Raw genomic sequence first — 19,471 nt, forward strand, 5'->3', positions numbered from 1 at the left:
CCCAAAAACCACTCACACCCCATTTGCACTGTATGGATTCCACAAAGGATTCTTCTTCCCATGTATAAATCCAATTCCTTCTGGAGGGGAGGCAAAAATGGTGAGAATTTAAGATGAAAGCCCAGCTGTTGAGTAGACAGGGATAGCAAGAGCAATACTGGACAAAGATATAGAACTAAGGGAGAATTACCACTGAAATGAACTTCACGTGAGAAATAGTGAAATATCAGGGAAGGGGAGTGATGGAAACAGGGCAAAGGTGCACCACTGCTCCGATATGAGTTATGGCCAGATACAGTGTTTGTATCTTATTAAACAAACAGCAAACTTAGAAAAAATATGGCTTATCTACTAATACATTTCTAAAGTGTGTTAAGTCAGATTAACATTAACATCAAAGTGCTGCTAGATTCAATCACATCTCTTCTGAACTTTAGTGATTTTGCCTGAAGACTGCAATGCCTGCCAAATGCATGAGTCTAAAAATTCAAAAGAAGTTATCTGCATGCAAGAGACCAAAGAGCTAGAACATATGTTTTATTTATACCTGGGAAAAATAAGAAGAAAAGAAAAACAAAACAAAACAAAACAAAAAACCCACCCACTGAACTTCATTAATTCTTTGAATTTGTAGTTCTAGAGATAAAATTATCTTGTGCGTAAATACATAAATAATCCTCAAACAGAACAAGCAGAGAATTTACAACTTTCTTAGAAAGCACAAAACACCAGGCCAGAGGGCAGTGGAAACAAAGGTATGTGTCTGGCCATCCCTTGCTGATGATTACATTCTGTAAGTGATTAATATAAGGCTGGCTGAGTTGTGTTAGGTTTCAGCATTACACAGACTGCTGCCTCTTCTCCAGGCACTTCTCAATATCATCCAGCACTTGGACAGCTGCTTTTGGAATGCGAGTCCCTGGACCAAACACGTTGGTAACACCCGCTTCATACAGGAAGTCATAATCCTGTACAGAAAGAAATGTAAGATCGATAATTAACACTGAAACAGAAAAAAAATATCTTTACACAGTCGCTGTGTGTTCTGTCCTGCTTGCTGGGCCTGAGAAAACACATGCATCAACTCCCAGAGAGAGGCAGCACAACATCATGGAAAATGGCAAAAAAAAATAGTTGGAGGAATAAAGAAATACTAAAAAACATCCACAGGAAAGGTCTTATTTGTTTACCATCAGACTAACGTCAGATGTTTGAAAATATTCAGAAGTCACCTGGTGTGACCCAGAATAACCTAATCTAAATTTGATCTAACTTCTGATTTTGAAAATGCTGCTTGGAACAAGGGCTTGGAACAGGTGACTGCTAGTGGTCTTTTGCAATCAAAGGAACTCTGATTTTATTATGATTGTCCTGAAATTCAAAAAAAAAAAAAAAAAAAAAAGGAAGCAGTATCTACTCTCTTTTACTTCTGTATTCTGTATAGGATGTACTACACCTTTTCCAACCACAGGCTAGTAGCATCCTATTGAGAGATACTGGAGAGAACATAGTTTATTCCTTAGAAAAATACTGTGAGTTTTGTTTGTTCACTTTTTAAGTTTGTTCTTCCTGAACACTTACCTGATTGGCAGGAGAAAGAAGTCTGGGAAAATGCAGTAACAATAGACTTATATGCAAATATCTCTAGACAGAAGATGAGCCTAAAGGTGGCACAACCAGGCACATTGTGGATGAGCTACTGAAAATTTTAGGAGAAAGGCACAGTACTGCCTGTAAGGGAATCCAAACAAATGTTCAACAGTTTAGGAGAAGTAGTTAAGGAGAGGGAATGAGAGGCAACACTAATCCTGACAACAGGGAAACTGAGGAGAGGCTAAACAGAGATTAAGGTGTGTAGCCAACAGATGCTGGACCCAGCCATGTGGATTAGTTGCTACCTGTGCATCTTCAGAACTGTTACTGGTAGCCACAAATTCTCTTCAGACAGGAGTTAGCCTTTACCAGTATTATGCAAAATACTGGTAATCAAAAACAACAGAGCATAAAGAACACCTCCCTGAGGCTAGTCTTTTCATAACACAACTTTATTCCACCCAACAAACAACGTAAGTAAAACCAGGACACGGTGTGCAGAATAGCAGACCGAGGAGACCTGACAGCAGTCTGTGACCACCCCGCAGATCTGTGCTGAACCTGGCAATTGTGCACGGCAGCCGTCAGAACAGTAAATCACCTCTGACATTCAGATAATATAAGAAATAGCTAAAAACAACACAGACAGAATTAAAGCAGTCTCCTATTCTTGATGGAAATAAGGTTGACACATACCTGTGGCGGGATGACACCTCCGCATATGACAAGAATGTCTGGCCGGTCGAGGGCGTCCAGTTCTTTGATGAGCTCAGGCACAAGAGTTTTATGACCTGCTGCAAGTGTGCTCACACCGACACAGTGCACGTCTGCATCGACTGCCTGCTGGGCCACTTCTCGAGGTGTCTGCATGGAAACACGATTACATGACAATAGCCCCAGCCTGATTTTTCAGCAAGCATTAGGGAGGAAAAAAATATCACTGTATTTGGAATGCTGCTCAATCAGTCATACCTGGAAGAGAGGACCTATGTCCACGTCAAAGCCAATGTCTGCAAATCCTGTAGCAATAACTTTAGCTCCTCTGTCATGGCCATCTTGACCCATCTTTGCAACCAGTATACGAGGCCTGCGTCCTTCACGATCCATGAACTTGTTAACTCTGATTGAAAACATGTATTGTATCATGAAAACATGTATTTTATCATTGCAAGTCACTGAAATTCATTAGAAGCATTTCCACAAATTAAAAAAAAAAATAATTGGCTGCAACTGTAACCTAATTTATTTATATCAAACCAAAGGATCTTCAAATTCATGGTCTACTTATGTAGTCTGCACTTTATTTTAATATTCATGTTATGTGATTACTAACCAATTTCTTGTATTTACTATCCTGAACAATAAAACATTCTTTTCTGAAGAAAACCACTCTACTACTTTGCTGCTTTGCAATGGAAAAAACACTGCATTCTCTGAGGATTTAATGAGTTGACTTAAAACTAACTTAAACAATTCTTAGATTTTCAAAATAATTATAACCAATTATTTCAAAAGTATGCATGGCACACAGGCTTGAGTTGGGTCTTAGACATGCTGTGCACTGGCACATCACCAAGGGCAAGTCTGTGCAGAGGATTACCATGTTCCCCTTTCTGTGTGCTCCCTTCTGGTGGCAGTTCAGATTTCTGTTGAATTAAAGTGACTGTGTAATCACAATCTCAGACATTAATCTTTCACCTCACTTCTCACTATCCGTGTACTGCCACGATCTGTCCTTGAGTGGGGTGTTAAGAAAACTGTTGTTTAGAAATATTGCTAACATGAGTTTGTTCGTATTGTACTGTTCTGAGCGTTCTGCTAAGGATGGAGTTGTATGGACTTGGTGTTCCTGACATAGCTGCGTTAATCGCTGTAGGAATCCATTGGTTTAGTTTGGGGAAAAAAATGACTCAAGAGAAAAAGCATTTATCAGCATGGATTTAAATAGCCTCAGGAGATGATGCCAGGACAACATGCACCGTGTAAGAGTAATTAAAAAAAAAAACAAAACACAAAAAACAAAACAACACTGACATCTTAAAAAGGAATTATATCAAGGTGACTGGGGGAAGCAGACTGACAAAGCTTCTATTTTACAACCTACAGGAGTTGGCCTGCCTTCTATTCCTAAGGACTGTTAAGAATATCACCAAAGTAGGTATCCAAATTCATTTGTAATGTCTTAAAATCCTTCTCTATTGTTTTTTATTCCCACATTCTTGTTTTCTTATTTACCCACCCACATGCTCCCTTCCAACAAAACCAGCTCTTAATGTGCTCCAGAGCCTGCCCTACTAATACCAGCTGAGGCAATGCAACCCAGGGCTAGAGTTAAGAGTGGTGCAAGTGTGAAAGCCCACTTTTGAAGGCCTGTGTGAAGGTGACATGTAGCAAAGTTTCATTACCATGTACACAACTGGTTAATATGTCCTCAGACATAAAGGCAGATATAGAAAAAGGGAGCTGGATCTTGATTCTGAAGGCATCAGTTCAGCTCTGTTTCATCTAAAGGCATAATTACAAACACTTAAATTCAAACTAAATATTTGAAATAAAAGAGATGGTGTCATCTCCCAGCACAGCTACCTTCAAATCAGGCTAAACATCACCACTGTGAAGCCATCAAGAAATTCCCTTTTAAGAGATTATTTAAGATAAGCCCCAACACAGCAGGGACTTATAAGCATTGATCCATGTTACACTGCCGCCCACTACAGCAATTCAGTCTCTTCACCCAAGAAAGAGGACAGCAGTAACGGCAGAAGCTGCCAAAAGGCACAAATAGTCAGTGTTTTCACACATACTGTCATCCTCTGATGTTTTCTCCCTAGCGACATGAGTAAGTAACAACAAGCTGAAAGCTGTGCATGGATAACCAGACATATTTTAGCTTTACAGTGCTAGAAACAATAAGAAAGAAGGTGCAGAAACAATTTATGGCCTGCCCCAAACCAAGTTTTGCAAATATAAATTGCTGGGAATATTTGTAGAGAGTATTATTACATGGTTTTCAAACAAATCAATCCAATGTATTGGGATCTCATGCACTGTTTCTCAGATTCTTAATCCCAAGACTGCCTATTTGAACAAAATACTCAAAGTATAAAGCCAGCTCTGTGGATTTTGTTTACAAGCACATAGGATTAAATTAAGTTTTAACTCTTCTCTTATTGCACTTATTTCTTCTCATCCTGATTACTTGCTTACAGGCATGAGGAGGCTTGCGCAGGCAGTTGTTTTGTTCTGGAGAATGTAACTCAGCTTTTGGGGAATGCTTTTTCAGGGCACAGTGAGCAGCAGCACATACACCTCATGGATTAAACGTGAGGCTACATGAGGCTTCCTGGGAAGCTATTCTCACCTATTGATGGCATGAAGAATTTCATCACTCTCTCCAAACTCCTGGCGGTAAGCTCCGCTCACCATTCGGTCACTGGCTTTATGCTCTCCAAACACCTTCTTCATCGCATCTGTTATTTCTCCAACGGTGCACCTAAGACACAGAGTATTAATACTATCAGGAGGCTTCTATGAGAATAGAATACAGAAATCACTGGCAGTGGCCCAACTATTTGCCTTGCTACAGGAGCAAATTCAATTACACTCGTTTCCCCTGTGGTGCTACAACTCTGAACATCTGACTCATCCACTAATAGAACATGCAAGAGTATTTTTAAGAAAGTACTGTTTTGCTGATGTGAGAAGTGACTTTATATATGACAAGGCAACTGGGACTGTTGCACAGCAAAACATTTCAGCAAATCAAATTTTCTCAACTGGGAAATTTTTAATGCTCGGATTGTACAATCTTGCACTTGGACTCAAACTCGAACTATGAATCAAGAGAATAAAAAGGAAGAAAATACACAAAAGCAGTCTGCAACCTAACTTGTTTACTGGAATTTCTTTGTATTGACCTTACTACTTACATTTTAAGTACTTACTATTCTTATTTTCTTCTGACATAGCTCTTTTATCCATCGATATGCAGAGGAAGCTAGGAAAATCCATTTACATGCAAGTTACAAGCTCTGTTTGCTACTGGAGACACTGTGCGGGTTAGAAATAAAACACGTTTTCCTGCTGTAGCACAATTGCCAGAAGCAAAGCAGTTTTTGCTGCCTTCTCATATAAACAGAAGAAATAACAGTTTCTGCTCCAAAGCATTTAAAATCTCATGCTTAGTGGATTCCACCTTTCTGTGTAAAATCTATCATGCAGACTTGAACCAAAAAGACAATGCTGTGATCCAATAACAATTGAGCCCACACCTAAATACTAAGAAAAGGAATCTACTTGGAAGGGAAAAATGACTTATCTGTGGAGAAAGAGCAGTTCACCTAGTAGTCCCATCACACCAAGCTTCTTCTGGTATGAAATTAACTGGGATTTAGCACTGTATAATGATTTTATGGGATGCCACTAAGTGCCTGATGATATGTTACATCAATATATCCAGTAAAACTATTTTAGCTTATATTTGAATAGAAAAAGATTAAAGAATTTGTACAAAATACAAGTATGACTTGCTGCAAACTTTGTCAAAGTGAAAGGAAGAAAAACAGCACCCTTACAAAACACTTTGAAAGTATGCTTACAGATACAAAGACCAAACCTTATCTATTTGGCTACTGCTAAACACTTTGCAAACCCCTGAAATTCACATTTTTTCCCTGTCATATAACATTTAGCTATAAGCTGCTCTTAGGTTAAATTAGTTTAAGCATCCCCCAAATCTTTTAATACAAAATGCTCAAAGGACATTTGTACAAGATGCAGCTTCTGGCCAACAGAATTGTACTCAGGTTTCCTTCTGCTGTTTGCACTGAGAGTGGGTACTACCTGATTCCTACCCTACTCAATCTGCCACACTTCCAATACAACAGATGGATTTCTGCTCTATTAACAGAATGATTCAGCACATTTCAAGGAGGTGTTTTACTTTCTGCAACTGCCCAGCTGTTTTGCTTTTTTACTCATGTGTTGTATACTCAAACTTAACTTTTTAGATGTAGAGCTTAGGGATATGGTTTAGTGGGGACTGTTAGTGTTAGGTCAGAGGTTGGACTTGATGATCTTGAGGTCTCTTCCAACCTAGAAATTCTGTGATTCTGTGATTTAACCACAGTTAAAATGAGCCAGCAATGTACTCTTGCAACCCAGAAAGCCAACAATACGTGGGCTGCATCAAAAACAGTGTGGCCAGTAGGCTAAGGGAGGAAAAGGTGTTGGTGCCCCATCCCTGGAAGTGCTCAAGACCAGGTTGGATGGGGCTTTGAGCAACCTGGTCTGGTGGGAGGTGTCCCTGCCCATGGCAGCAGGGTTGGAATAAAATGATCTTTAAGGTCCCTTCCAACCCAAACCACTCCACGATTCTATGATTCTATACTCTCTAACTAAACTAATATAAAATGGCATAAATAGCAGAAATTATGTCTTGAGCATATAGGCGAGATCTGCAATGCACATGCCTGAATGTGGCCTCTTATCTCTATGTATCACTACGTGGTTGGCCTGCTTTGTCTAGAAGAGAGCATTGTGCTGTAACACACATTTTTTACTCATTAAATGATTTTTTGTCATCTTCCCGCCCCATGACCTTCTGGAATTATATTTTGAAAGTTCTCTGCTTTTTTGCATTTTCTTCCTCAGCACAACAAGGAGTTTATATCTGGATTCAAGAGGTTCTTAGCTGACAAAAGCTACCAATGCAAAGTAACATCAAATTAATATTATCTGGAAGGCTGTGTGTGAATACTGTCTTCAATTTTTTTTTGTTAGTAATGCTTTAATAAGCACTAAATATAAAGCAACGTGTCCATGACGGCAGCAGAACCCACTGACATCACTATGTAATACTTTTCACTTTTATGTGGAATCTCAGACAGCTTAGGAAGCACTACCTGAATTACAGCAGTTTTCAGACCTTATTCACTGATACTGTTTTTTGTTTTTCAGGACATCTACATAACCAAATTAATATTACCATTGTCTGATATTACTAAAAAAGCAAAATTGAAAAGCAGACTAACACATAAATGTTAGATTAAGTGACTTCCCCAAGGTCGAACAGTGAGTTTGCAGCAGACTGACAAATAGCTTCTAGAAATACTGACTCTCTCAGAGTGCTAGACGTCACAGATTGCAGCTTGACATAGACGTATCCCATGCATAAACATTGTCAACTTACTCCTGTGTAAACACTGTCTGTTTGCTGAAGGCTTACCATAGTTTAACGTGTGCCTTCTCTTTTGGAGAAAACTCTAAGTTTAAATACATCTTTCACCCCTTCTTCTTTTGCAAAAGCAGTATATGAGTTTTAAATTGAAGTGCAGCACATGTACATATACTTACATTGTGTTCTTCTGTTCTTGCCACGCAGAAGAGTTAATAAAAATTTCATGTAACAGGTGAAAAAGAAAGGGTCTGGACTACCAGCATTACTGAAGTATAATCTGGTGGCTCGGATTAAGTTAACTGTGTACTGCACAAAAACTGAAATATATTTTTTTCTTCTGTAAATGCTGCTTCTGAAATCCCTTTTGGGTACTTCAGAAATTCTGCCCTAAGTCCCTGAAACCCTTAAAATTCACAGTAATTCACAGTTCCTAAATAATAATAGCTTTGCTTTTAAACTACTTGAGTGTTGTCCTACTATTTTCCAACAAATATTAAAAAAATAAAAATCTCTCCTTAGTTCTTAACCCTGCTGCATCAGAGGGTACCATCTATGTATGCACAGTGGGACAGCTGTCAGCTGCCAGCAATACAGCCTCTCTTCTTAACATGATTAAAATCACATTTCTAATGACAATGATATTTTTCTTTAATCAGCTAATCATAACATGAGACAAGTTCTTTACAATCTGGATAAAGAAAACCCTTCCCATTTCTGTTTACCTTTACAGCAATATTTTGTTCTAGATATGACTGTTATAATCTCAGTAGTGTAAAACTTAATTACTGTAATCCTTATTATTAATTTATAGTTATTTCAATGCACGCTGATAAAACCCTACTAAACAATTATTAAAACCTGAGAGAACAGAAGTCACAATGCCTTTGTTTTATAAATCTGTGTTTCCTTTATATGACTGTCCCTCAGTTGTCTTGTGTGGAACGACATTTTGTTCGCACCCTTTGTTTTGATGGATAACAGGTGGTTTACAACCTAATCTATGCTTTTAAATCAATCTATCACTTTGAAATAAAGACCAAAAGTTACCTATAAAATCTGTTTTATTAGTCTGTAGCTCTTAAAACGTGTCTGGTGGCAAGGACAGTGTGTTTCTACATAAACTGCTGTCTGTGTCCTATGAGTTTCTGTGCTTCAGCTGCAGAGGCTTGCTGCACAAATATCAGAAAGTCAATGACCATAATGTGCCTGTTAAGACTGTCACCTTCCGTCTGTTCAATCTCACATTACTGCCACCCCCTCTGTGCATTTCACTAGCAGTAAGAGGTAGCGGTGTGTAATCAGGTGACAAAGCACTATGAGGACACAGACTGGGCAGACCAAGAAGCATCATTACATGCACTTCATGCCTCTGTCCATGTTTGTCAACTACTAGTCAAGGATGGATGTGCTCACCTGAAAATCTTTTCCCATGTTGCACTTAATAGAAGGGCTTCTTGTAAATGCACAGGTAGACATTCTGCTAGCAGTGTTGTGACAAGCTCTCCATGGGACAAAATGTATTCAAAGTATGACTGTTAGTGTTCCAGGAAAAGGAATGGAGAAATTTGAGAAGTTACAGTAAAAAACAGGAGAGCATCACAATATGGAGTGGATTTGGCTTGTTCATTTCTGGGGCATTTAGTTAATGAACAGATAGATATGGCATATTCTAGGCACCAATGCTTACTTTGATGTAGGAACAAGAAGCATCTTAAAAGCACCGTAAGTGAAAAAAGTACACATTCCCACTGGACTCTAAAATATGTCTCACTGCTCTACTTAAGAGCATCTTTTACATCTTTGCCTGACTAAGGAAACTTATTTCTCAATCAAAAAATGTTTTCACACCAAGCTCTGGTGCAAGGAAGGATGAAGCAACAGACTATATTAGACTGCGCATATCCATTTTCACATCTCAGACACTTCTCAAGCTCCCTGACCTATGAAACTGCAGGGTGCCTGAGAAACCTAGTTACATGCTGAAACTGCTAAGAGTCTGAGCCTTAAACAACACAAGGTGCGTGAACATCATCGTTTCAGATGAGATGCTTTGTATCCTCATTGTTCTTTAAGAGAAATTAAAGCGTAACTTTAACAGAGTGTATAATGTAATCATCTATCTTATAATATCAAACTGCAGCCATCATTTATTTCCACCTCTGAAGAAAAAAAATAGAGTATCTTGAGAAATCGACTTTGCTGACACCATAGCCAAGAAGAGATGAAAACAGTCAATCAGTTTTTACACAGCAGTTGGATATTCACCCTCATCCCCAATACCTTGAACGTGCTGCTTCCACTGCGAGAGCCAGTAAATTGCCTTCACCTGTAGCTGCACACTGTGTTAGAGCAGCAAGACATCGCTGGGCTGCTTCTGGATCTCTGCTAGCCTTCACCTAAAGAGCAGAATAAAAATATTCAGTCTGAGTAAGAAGTGTTACGTGCTTCTAAAGGAAAACTGCATAGCTACTTTCTATCTTAGTTTTAGAAAATGTGACGTTCTCATTTTTGAAAGGTTATTTCTATACTCATGAGACTAGCTGAAAAACAGTGATTAAAACCAAACGAACAGAACAAAACCATTTTTGTTTGAATTTTAATACTTTGGTTTTTGGGGTTTTCCAGCAGTCTGCACTGAATTTAATGAACAGAAATCCATCTCCTCCACTAAACACTACAGCAGGTCCTCAGAAATTTGATGGTCATGTTTTCAGGAAGTCACCTTTCTGTAATATTTACTCATGTTCTATCTGCAATTATAATAACTCTAATATTTAAGAAGGTAGTTCCCACCTTATTAATCTTCTCGATCTGCTTGCTACGGACTGTAGTATTATCTATAGCCAGAACTTCAACTGTCTCTTCTTTTTCTAGCTGATGCTTGTTTACTCCAACAATTACTTCAGACCCTGTTTGCAGTGGAAACACCAGAAACTTAGAATATGTCTGCAAACTACTGTGATAAGACACAATACTTATATGAGAATAAAATTTTGAGCAATATAACGCAGTGCTTTACTTTTAAATATTTCAAATAATTTTAAAAATACATAAGAAGGACATAAGTCCATTTCCCATGTTTTACGATAAGAGATGGTTAAATGTGTGAACAGTCAGTGAATAGTGGGCAGATAAAAGATTTGAAATAGAATATGCATCTTAAAAACTCACTTAGTAGTGACTTGCAAATATATGTATCAGCCATTTCTCTCTTTTTAAGATTACGTAACTGAATTTTACAGAACTAAGCAGAAGTGCCAGTCTTCTACAATGCACTACATTTACTTCTCTTACTGTAACAGACAAATAAGAAAGCGAAGTTCCTACCTAATTACTCCATGTGAATAAAAATTAAATTATGTTCAAAAACTGGATTTTAGTTTTCAGCCAGTAAGGATTTAACTATCATTTTATTTGCAGTGTTTGATAACATTACTACATTCTCACTCTTCAAAACAATAAAAACTGCTTCAAAGGTATCCTCAAAAACAAAACAAAACAAAACAAAACAAAAAACACCCCCCAAAAAAAACACCAAGAAGAAAAACTAAACACCAACAAAAAAAAACTTAAGCACATATAAATTCTTTCACGTTCCAGTTAAGCCTGGCTTCTATTACTGGACTGTTACTAGAATGAAGACTACAAAAAGAGGTAATAAGCATATGGATATTTCTGCTATAGATATACATACATGTATTTGTACATATTTATACATACACACACCTCCCTCCACATATACTTATTATATGTGCACACACATAATCACAAAGAATTGCATCTTCCTCTAATACAAAATGACTGGGTTTTTCCAGTCTTCAGGAGAAACGGGCACTTCTCGAGCAAAATGAGATTTGGCCAGATAGAGTCAATGTTGCCATCTGCTGGAGATCACAGTTTTAAGTTCAGGAGCCACAGTTTAAAAATACTATGTCAAAAATTAAGTAATTAGCTATGGTAGGCCCAAGATACTCCGTTAAAATAGTGTTTATAGTGCTTTGTCTAATCTGGTCTTTGATACGTCAAGCAAGACTGTTTTGATATTGATATTAATTTCATACATAATGATATATCCAGAAGCTTTCATTAATGTTCAGTTAAAAACTTAACATTTTATCACTCGCAATCTGCTATTCCTAGACTAAGGAGAAAACAAATGAAAGCAAATGCGTGTAAAAAAAACTTTTTATAAATGTATTCTACTGGGAGTTTCCCCTTCTTTCATCACCCTGCTCCCTACCAGAGTCAATCCTGGCTTGTCTTCGGGCTGCACACTCTTCAATACGAAGTTTGGGAATTCCCTCAGCAACAGCTTTGGCCATTCCACCCATTTCTTCAATCTCCTCAATGAGCTGAGAAATGCAGAGGATTGAGGAAAAAAAAAAGGGGGAAAAAAAGTATTAGTAAGGTTCTCAAAATGAGCTTTGCACTTACACTACCATCCAAATTCTTACAACACTTAAATATACAGTCTTGTACTCTTAAAAGTGTTTCCCCTCTCTGCATCTCAGGCTACAGGTTTTGGTATACGAGGTCCTTTTCCGCAGAGCTGCTTTCCAGCTGGGTGCCCCCAGCATATCCCAGTGCCTGGAGTTGTTCCTTCCCAGGTGCAGAACTCCTTCTTGAACTTGATGAGATTCTTGCCAGCCCACCCCTCTAGCCTGCCCAGGTCCTTCTGGATGGCAGCACAGCCCTCTGGTGAGGTAGCCACTCCTGCCTACTTTCATGTCATCCCTGAATTGTCTGAGGGTGTGCTCTACCCCCTCATCCAGATCATTAATGTAGATAGACAGAGCTGTCAATTATTGACCCCTGGGGTACTCCACCCATTATTGGCCCCTAACTCGACTTTGTACCACTGCCAACTACCCTCTGGGTCTGCCTGCTCAGTCGGTTTTCAGCCCACTTCAGTCTGCTCATCTAGACCATACTACAACAGTTTCTCAATGAGGATCTTATGGGGGACAGCGTCAAAGACCTTTATAGTTTGGCTATAAAACTTCACTTGCAATAACCCTTAGTTTTAAAGTTTCAAGCAGACAACCATAGGCATGAGTAGGTGTGTACCTAAGTAGGCTGGTCTGACTCCTTCCACTTTTGAACCCCCCCCTTTTTTTTTCCTTACACGTGAAACAGAGATCCCATAAAATCAGCAGTCTTCAGACTTGATAATTTTATTTTTTATACTACACTGGACTATTTTCTTTCTGAAGGTAGTCTGCCAAAAGGTTGAAGTCTCTCTCTAAATACTGCATTTTTAAAAAGTTCATTACTAAAAAAAAAAAATCACTGAAGCATAAGTGTAAGAATTCCCTTTTAAGAAGCTACCAACATATCAAACAGTACCTTAAAACATCTCTCAAAACGCTTATACCTATTTTTTTCCCGCAAAACATAAAAGGTCATGCAAACTTACCTTCAAAGCAGCTTCATAGACATCATCGGTGAGGCACTCCATGAGGTAAGATCCCCCCCAGGGGTCCGCCACTTTAGGAATCCCTGACTCCTCCTGTATAATGATCTGCGTATTGCGAGCAATGCGAGCACTCTTCACCGTAGGCAAACCCAAAGCTTCATCAAAGGAATTTGTATGCAAGGACTGTGTACCCCCAAACACCGCAGCCATTGCTTCAATGGTAGTACGAATAACGTTGTTAAAGGGATCCTGGAAGGAAGAGAAAAGTTCAGAAGGTCAAAGCTTCTGCTACAGGACTGACGAATACCAGTCATGCATATACTACCACAAAGAAAATAAATAAATTAAACTAAGGCACAGAAGTTAAACGTGTTTTAATTAGGAAACAGATGAGAGTCCCATTTCTAACCTGCTCCGTGAGTGACCAGCCTGAAGTCTGACAATGAGCTCTCAGCAGAAGAGATTTGGGATCCTTGGGCTTAAACATCTTCTCTACTAAGTGAGCCCACAGCCGCCTCCCAGCTCGTAGCTTAGCTATTTCCATATAGAAATTCATGCCAATTCCCCAGAAGAAGGAGAGTCTGTAATAAGAGAGCACGAACAGGATAAAACTTTAAACTCATCTAGAAACCTCTGCTTTAGTAAAGGACAAGTCCTACAGTAAGGTCTCTGATTAATTTACTTTTACAGATATAACCTCAACATAAGATGTTGGGAATGTTCCTGGACACTGATGCCAATTGCTACAGAATTGCTACATCTATGCCAATAAACTGTCCTGGTTAGCCAGGAGAAGAGAAGACTGAGACAGGATCTTATCAATTTATAAAAAGATCTTAAGGGAGGGTGTCAAGAGGATGGGGCCAGACTCTTTTCAGTGGTGCCCAGAGGCATGACAAGAAGCAATGGGCAACGCCTCTTGCCAGTGCCACTAGTTGCTGGAACTGCTAAGATGTCCCCAGGGTTTGTTTGTGGGGGTCCTAGGTGAAGCAGTGGTCCAGCAGGTCACCAATACAGACAAGGATGCTCTAGTTTCCAGGAATTGTCCTGGACACAATCTTCTTGTGTAGCTATCACTCACAAACTACTTAAAATGAGATGTCATTACAGATTATAAGTAAACTTTCATCCTTCTGACAATTTCAATCCAAATTCAACATCAGTTCAATACTGGATAGCATATCAGGGAACACGCCAATTAATCTACTTTTTTATTTATAACTTCTAAGATTTATAAAAGAAAATATGCTTAGTAAAAGCCCATAAAAATAATTATACTAAAAATCCACTGAATTAGCTACTAGAACAATTTCCAAAGGCTCTTACAGTCTCTGTCACTAGAAAGTCTGACAATAATGCTGGATCTTTTTCTAAATGATCCACTTTAGTTTTGTCACAAATCTTGGAAACAGTTTAATTCAACCATCTCCTACAGTTTGGCTGTGCAACAGGCTGCAGGAACCACATCTGTTAGATTCACTGTGTATTTATGTAATGTGTAAATCAGAAAAGGCTAGATACGGAAACTGTGATTCTGCTCAGTTTGGCAGTAACTAAACAATGATACAATAGTCTGGTGAAAATGAAATGACACTTTTAGGAAACATGCAATTGTAAATTCCATGAAATACCTTAACTTTTGCTTTGCTAAACATGTATTTTCTCAAATATTTCAAAGTAATGCTAGATAACAAAAGACTCAATAACATTGCAAAAGCTTGTGATACATTCTGCAATCCTAAAGCTACAACTGTATCGGCAATGCTTAGGCTGAATGAATTTTATTCACTTTGTTACCACAGACGTAGTATGTGGACTGTTGTAGACCAGATCGGTTTGTTGTTGTTGTTGTTGCAAAGTTTAGATGGTAGCAAAATGTATTTGCAATAACAGCGCTGCCAATACTGACCGAGAATGTAGAAATACTGAAGAACATTTAATGTTAAAGTAGGGATTTTACCAAAAATGAGTTTTGTACTTATAAGTTTGTTTAGTTCACCTTGGTGCGAATTCATCAATGGTAAGGCCAGCTTTAAGTCCAGTTCTGCAGTACTCCAAGCCATCTGCTATAGTATAAGCTAATTCCAGAATGGCATCTGCTCCTGCCTCTTGCATGTGGTATCCACTGATTGAAATGGAATTAAATTTTGGCATATACTGCAAAAATAAAAGACAACAGTGTATGGAAGCAGAAGGGAGGGAAGAATCAGGTAATTGTGCTATCTACATCCAGAAACATTATTTGTAGACTGCAAATACAGCACACTAAATGGTGTCTGCAGGTGTTTATTTCACATACCTTTTTTCATTGTTAATTGTGTTTAAGCTATCATTTATCATGATAATTCTTTCTCAAGGTGTTCCAGTCTTCAGTGAAAATGCAACTAAGAAAACAATTTGTGGTACTGAACTTTGGTACTTCAGGACTTTACTCTTTTCATTACCTTCTTCTCATGCTTCATTTCACAGCAGAAGTCCTAAAAGATTTCTTACGTCCTTGCTCCTGCTTACAGCTGCATAATGGTTCTTAACTACGTGGCTTTTCATTCTCTACACAACCAACAGCCTCTCTACTCCTTGTCTCTATGATTCCTGCCATGCTTTCAGACTTAGGCCCATCTCAATCTGGTTTTGATTTATACTTAATCCTAAAATTTACACTGTAAGTGATTTGGGACCTTAACTTGTCTTAAGTTGCACTCCTGTCTGCATCCACAACCACATCGTTCTTCTCTACAACAGGCCTTCCTGTCTTCTGCGTTGTTCTGCACAGTTCCTCATACGTAGGTAATGAGGTATAATAAAGTAAATGCACTTGAACAATGAATACCTTTGAGGTGTACTGGAAGATGTCTGCAATAATCCGCATGGATGGTTCTGGAGGGAAGATGTACGTATTCCGGACCATGAACTCCTTCAGTATGTCATTCTGGATTGTCCCTGTCAGCTTGGCCTGAGGTACTCCCTGCTCCTCTCCAGTCACAATGAACGTTGCCAATACAGGAATGACTGCTCCATTCATTGTCATAGAAACGGACATTTTCTCTAAAGGAATTCCATCAAAAAGGATTTTGGTGTCTTCCACTGTATCAATGGCGACTCCAGCCATTCCAACATCCCCTCGAACTCGTGGATTATCTGAATCATAACCACGGTGGGTAGCTAAGTCAAAAGCAACGGACAATCCCTGCTGGCCAGCTAAGTGAGAGAAAAAAAAAAAAAAAGAAAAAAACAGAAAATCAGAGATCCAGAAGTGTTAAACAGTTGAATTAAGACTGAATCTAATTTTATTAATTTTATTTTACATCATCCAGCTTTGTACAATAAACTCATTTTTGATGTTCAGCACTGCTCCCTGCCCAAACTTATCCAAGGTCATCTAATCTACAGTAAATTTAAACTTTCAATGAAAAAGCTTTTAACTGACAAAAAAAATATTGTAGTCCTTCCAGCTCAGCCACATACTCAACTCGCTGTGCTTAACAAACTACTGAATAACATTTTATCCACAAATTAGAAATGTGCGTTTACATTTAGCGATCAGGGCTTACACTCGGAAATATTACTTAGTGTAGCTGGAAACAAAAGTGTGATAAACTACGTCCCAGTAACTTCTTATCACAAATCAAACACATGCACACTGATTGTTTCCATGGCTCTTCCAACATACGCAGATTCCATGCATTACTAAATCTGCAGTAAGAGAAAATTATTCGTATGAAGAAGAAAACTGGACTGTTAGAGCTCTTTGGCAGACTTGCTGCAACCTGAGAGCAGTACTTGGGACTACAAATCCCACATGTTCGTCCTCTGAACAGCATCGCTGCTCCTGAACAAACTGTATCTAATCCCTTTGCAAATCAGCTTATCATCAGAACTCTTAATGGTCAGATCCCAGCCACCACTGTTCATCTAAAAAACTAGGTGTTAGCTCTGAAGCACAGTGACAACAATTTTCATTTGTCCAGCTCACTGTTGAGACAAGCAAAACAAATTTCATCTGTTGTGAGAAATTATGATTAATTATATTTCAGCACTGCTCTAATTAAAGAGTGATTTAAATTGAATTATTAAAAATGCTTTCCAAAAACCTAGGTTAGATTCAGAATCAATGCTAAAAAATAGATATTAATACAACTATTAACATGAGAATAGAGATAAAATTACAGTATCACAAAGTCGAAACTCAGGTGATGATGAAAAATTCACGCAGGAAGCATTCCTGAGGAATGAACTGAACAGTGCTACCAGCTGGCCCAAGCCTTAAAACTCCTGCTTCCCCAGTGACTTTCAGCAGTAAGGCAGGCTATATTCACAACAGCCTCTTCTGAAATGTTTGTTTGCAAACCTCTAATACCCTGGATTTGTGTTTCCTTAATTCACTGAGACCTTTACAAATGCAAAGATTCAATACTTGCAAGAATACTGCAGCACATACGTTAGCTGCTTCATATCAGCTAACCAAAATAAGGCAAAAGGTAAAAATTCCCCCCCAAAACACCCCCCCAGCCTTCAACAGTGACATTTTGCATAAGAAGGACTGTGAAGTAGGATGTAAAAGCATCACAGATCTATGACTCGGAATGCAAACGTCAGCGGTCTGTTCTTTTGAGTGGTAAGTTTGTAACTAGCTTCAAAAAGAAGCATAGGTGGTGTAAAACGAATGTGTCAGTCTAACAGGATTAACTTTTCAGTAGAGCTTTTGCAATACTCAAAAGTATATTATGATGACACTCACTATTGCCTAAACAAACTGCTGCAAAGTACAATGCTCTGCAGAAATATTGGGGAAACTTCTGTCAAATAATGAAAATACCAATACTTTTGCAAGCTGGCTTTCCTAGCATACCATGAATGACACTGTTCATATGTATTTGCACGAGTTCCTTAAAAGCCTACAAAATGAGATGGAAACCCAAAATGTCAGAATGCATTAATCCCAGAAATAACTAAGTGACAAATTTCAGCAGATTTGTTCTCTACGGTATTCTATTACGGTCAAAAAATTAGAGCAAAGTGCTCCTCGATCTCTACTGTTTGGACCCTGGGATGCAGCCAAATGTCTCTGCCAGCGTCAAGGCAAAACTAAAGATAGCATTTAACACATTCATCTTTCCATCTCAGTAGTAAAACGAAGCAAAGAGAGTTTCAGAAAGTATCCAATTTATGGCTACTAAGGAAATACAGTGCCACTGGGAAGAGCCTATCAGAAATCTAACCCCACAAAGCTGCATAATCACATTTTCCATATAATTTGACATGTGACTGGTTCCCGTTGATTTGCATGACAGAGTGGCCTCCCACATGAGCTCTCTTACCTTTAATATTGTCCTTGTAGAACTTGTTGCTCTCCTCCACCGTACTGAAGCCAGCGTACTGGCGGATGGTCCACGGCCTGTACGTGTACATGGTGGGGTAAGGCCCTCGAGTGAAAGGTTTCACCCCTGGCAGCTCCTCGGGGAGATCCTTCGTGTCCCTTTTGGAGTACAAGGGCTTGATGTCGATCCCCTCTGGGGTATGCCAGATTAAATCCTTCGGGTTCTTGCCTTTCAGCTGCTTCTCAGCAAGGGCAGCCCATTCAGGGTGAAGCGGCTGCCTGTGCAGCGACCGCCATGAGAGCCTCCAGGCTGGAAGCTGTGCCGGGCAAATGCAGCAGCAGGGCCGCAGGCGCAGGACAGCATCCTTGGCTCTCAGCATCTTTGCCCCAGTGGTTGGCCAGCACGGTGCAAGTTGAAGGGCTTAAAAAGAAATATTTTACATTACCATATAGATCTGAGATAGAAGTCAGATTGGCAGTTTAAGAAGTTTGTTAAAGCCAGAACAAGTACACGGGAGAAAAGAGAATTGTATTCACTTGCTGATTTGACAGATGCTCTCTCCCCTTGTCTTTCAACCAAACAATGCATAAAAGTTCATGAAAAATCCTACGTTTTCCTCTAGCAAGGGAAGATATTCCCAGTCATCCACTGCCACACGTGAATTGTGCACTTTATTTCAGTCCCTAAGCAGCACCACCATTAATCAGTCAGTCAAAGTCAGTGTAGTGTACAAACACAGTATACCTCCCTCTCTCCTCACCTTCCCACCACCTCTCTCTGATCTACAAATTCCTTTAGGTCAAACAGGAGCCCCCAACATCCACATAGGAACATCCAAAATAGGAACTCTGAAATGAGGGCGCCGTCAGCAAATTGCTGACATTTCAGAGGGTTTCGAAAAGGTGGTTTGGGCTGGATGAAAAATCAGGGCTATGCTGGGAAAGAAACAAAGCAATAAAACCTGGT

General features: G+C 39.1%; 1 protein-coding gene and 1 long non-coding RNA gene across 2 annotated transcripts; one reads left to right on the forward strand and one right to left on the reverse strand.

The window, feature by feature from the left end:
* Positions 1 to 516: 516 nt before the first annotated feature.
* MMUT (methylmalonyl-CoA mutase) lies at positions 517 to 18,912 on the reverse strand. Its single transcript, XM_035320658.1, has 12 exons — positions 18,506 to 18,912; positions 16,018 to 16,385; positions 15,187 to 15,344; positions 13,597 to 13,768; positions 13,188 to 13,436; positions 12,012 to 12,123; positions 10,565 to 10,680; positions 10,052 to 10,167; positions 4,955 to 5,086; positions 2,566 to 2,713; positions 2,290 to 2,457; positions 517 to 968 (listed from the first exon to the last, which is right to left on the reverse strand). Exons 1-12 carry the CDS (start codon positions 18,882 to 18,884, stop codon positions 840 to 842), a joined length of 2,247 nt encoding a protein of 748 aa, XP_035176549.1. The 5' UTR covers positions 18,885 to 18,912; the 3' UTR covers positions 517 to 839.
* LOC118163734 lies at positions 8,413 to 15,370 on the forward strand. The gene is made up of 3 exons (XR_004749169.1): positions 8,413 to 8,540; positions 12,170 to 12,174; positions 15,360 to 15,370. It is a non-coding gene; the product is annotated as an uncharacterized LOC118163734 (long non-coding RNA).
* Positions 18,913 to 19,471: the final 559 nt, after the last annotated feature.

This window comes from Oxyura jamaicensis, chromosome 3, assembly GCF_011077185.1.
Source record: "Oxyura jamaicensis isolate SHBP4307 breed ruddy duck chromosome 3, BPBGC_Ojam_1.0, whole genome shotgun sequence".
In the NCBI taxonomy this organism is placed as follows: domain Eukaryota; kingdom Metazoa; phylum Chordata; class Aves; order Anseriformes; family Anatidae; genus Oxyura; species Oxyura jamaicensis.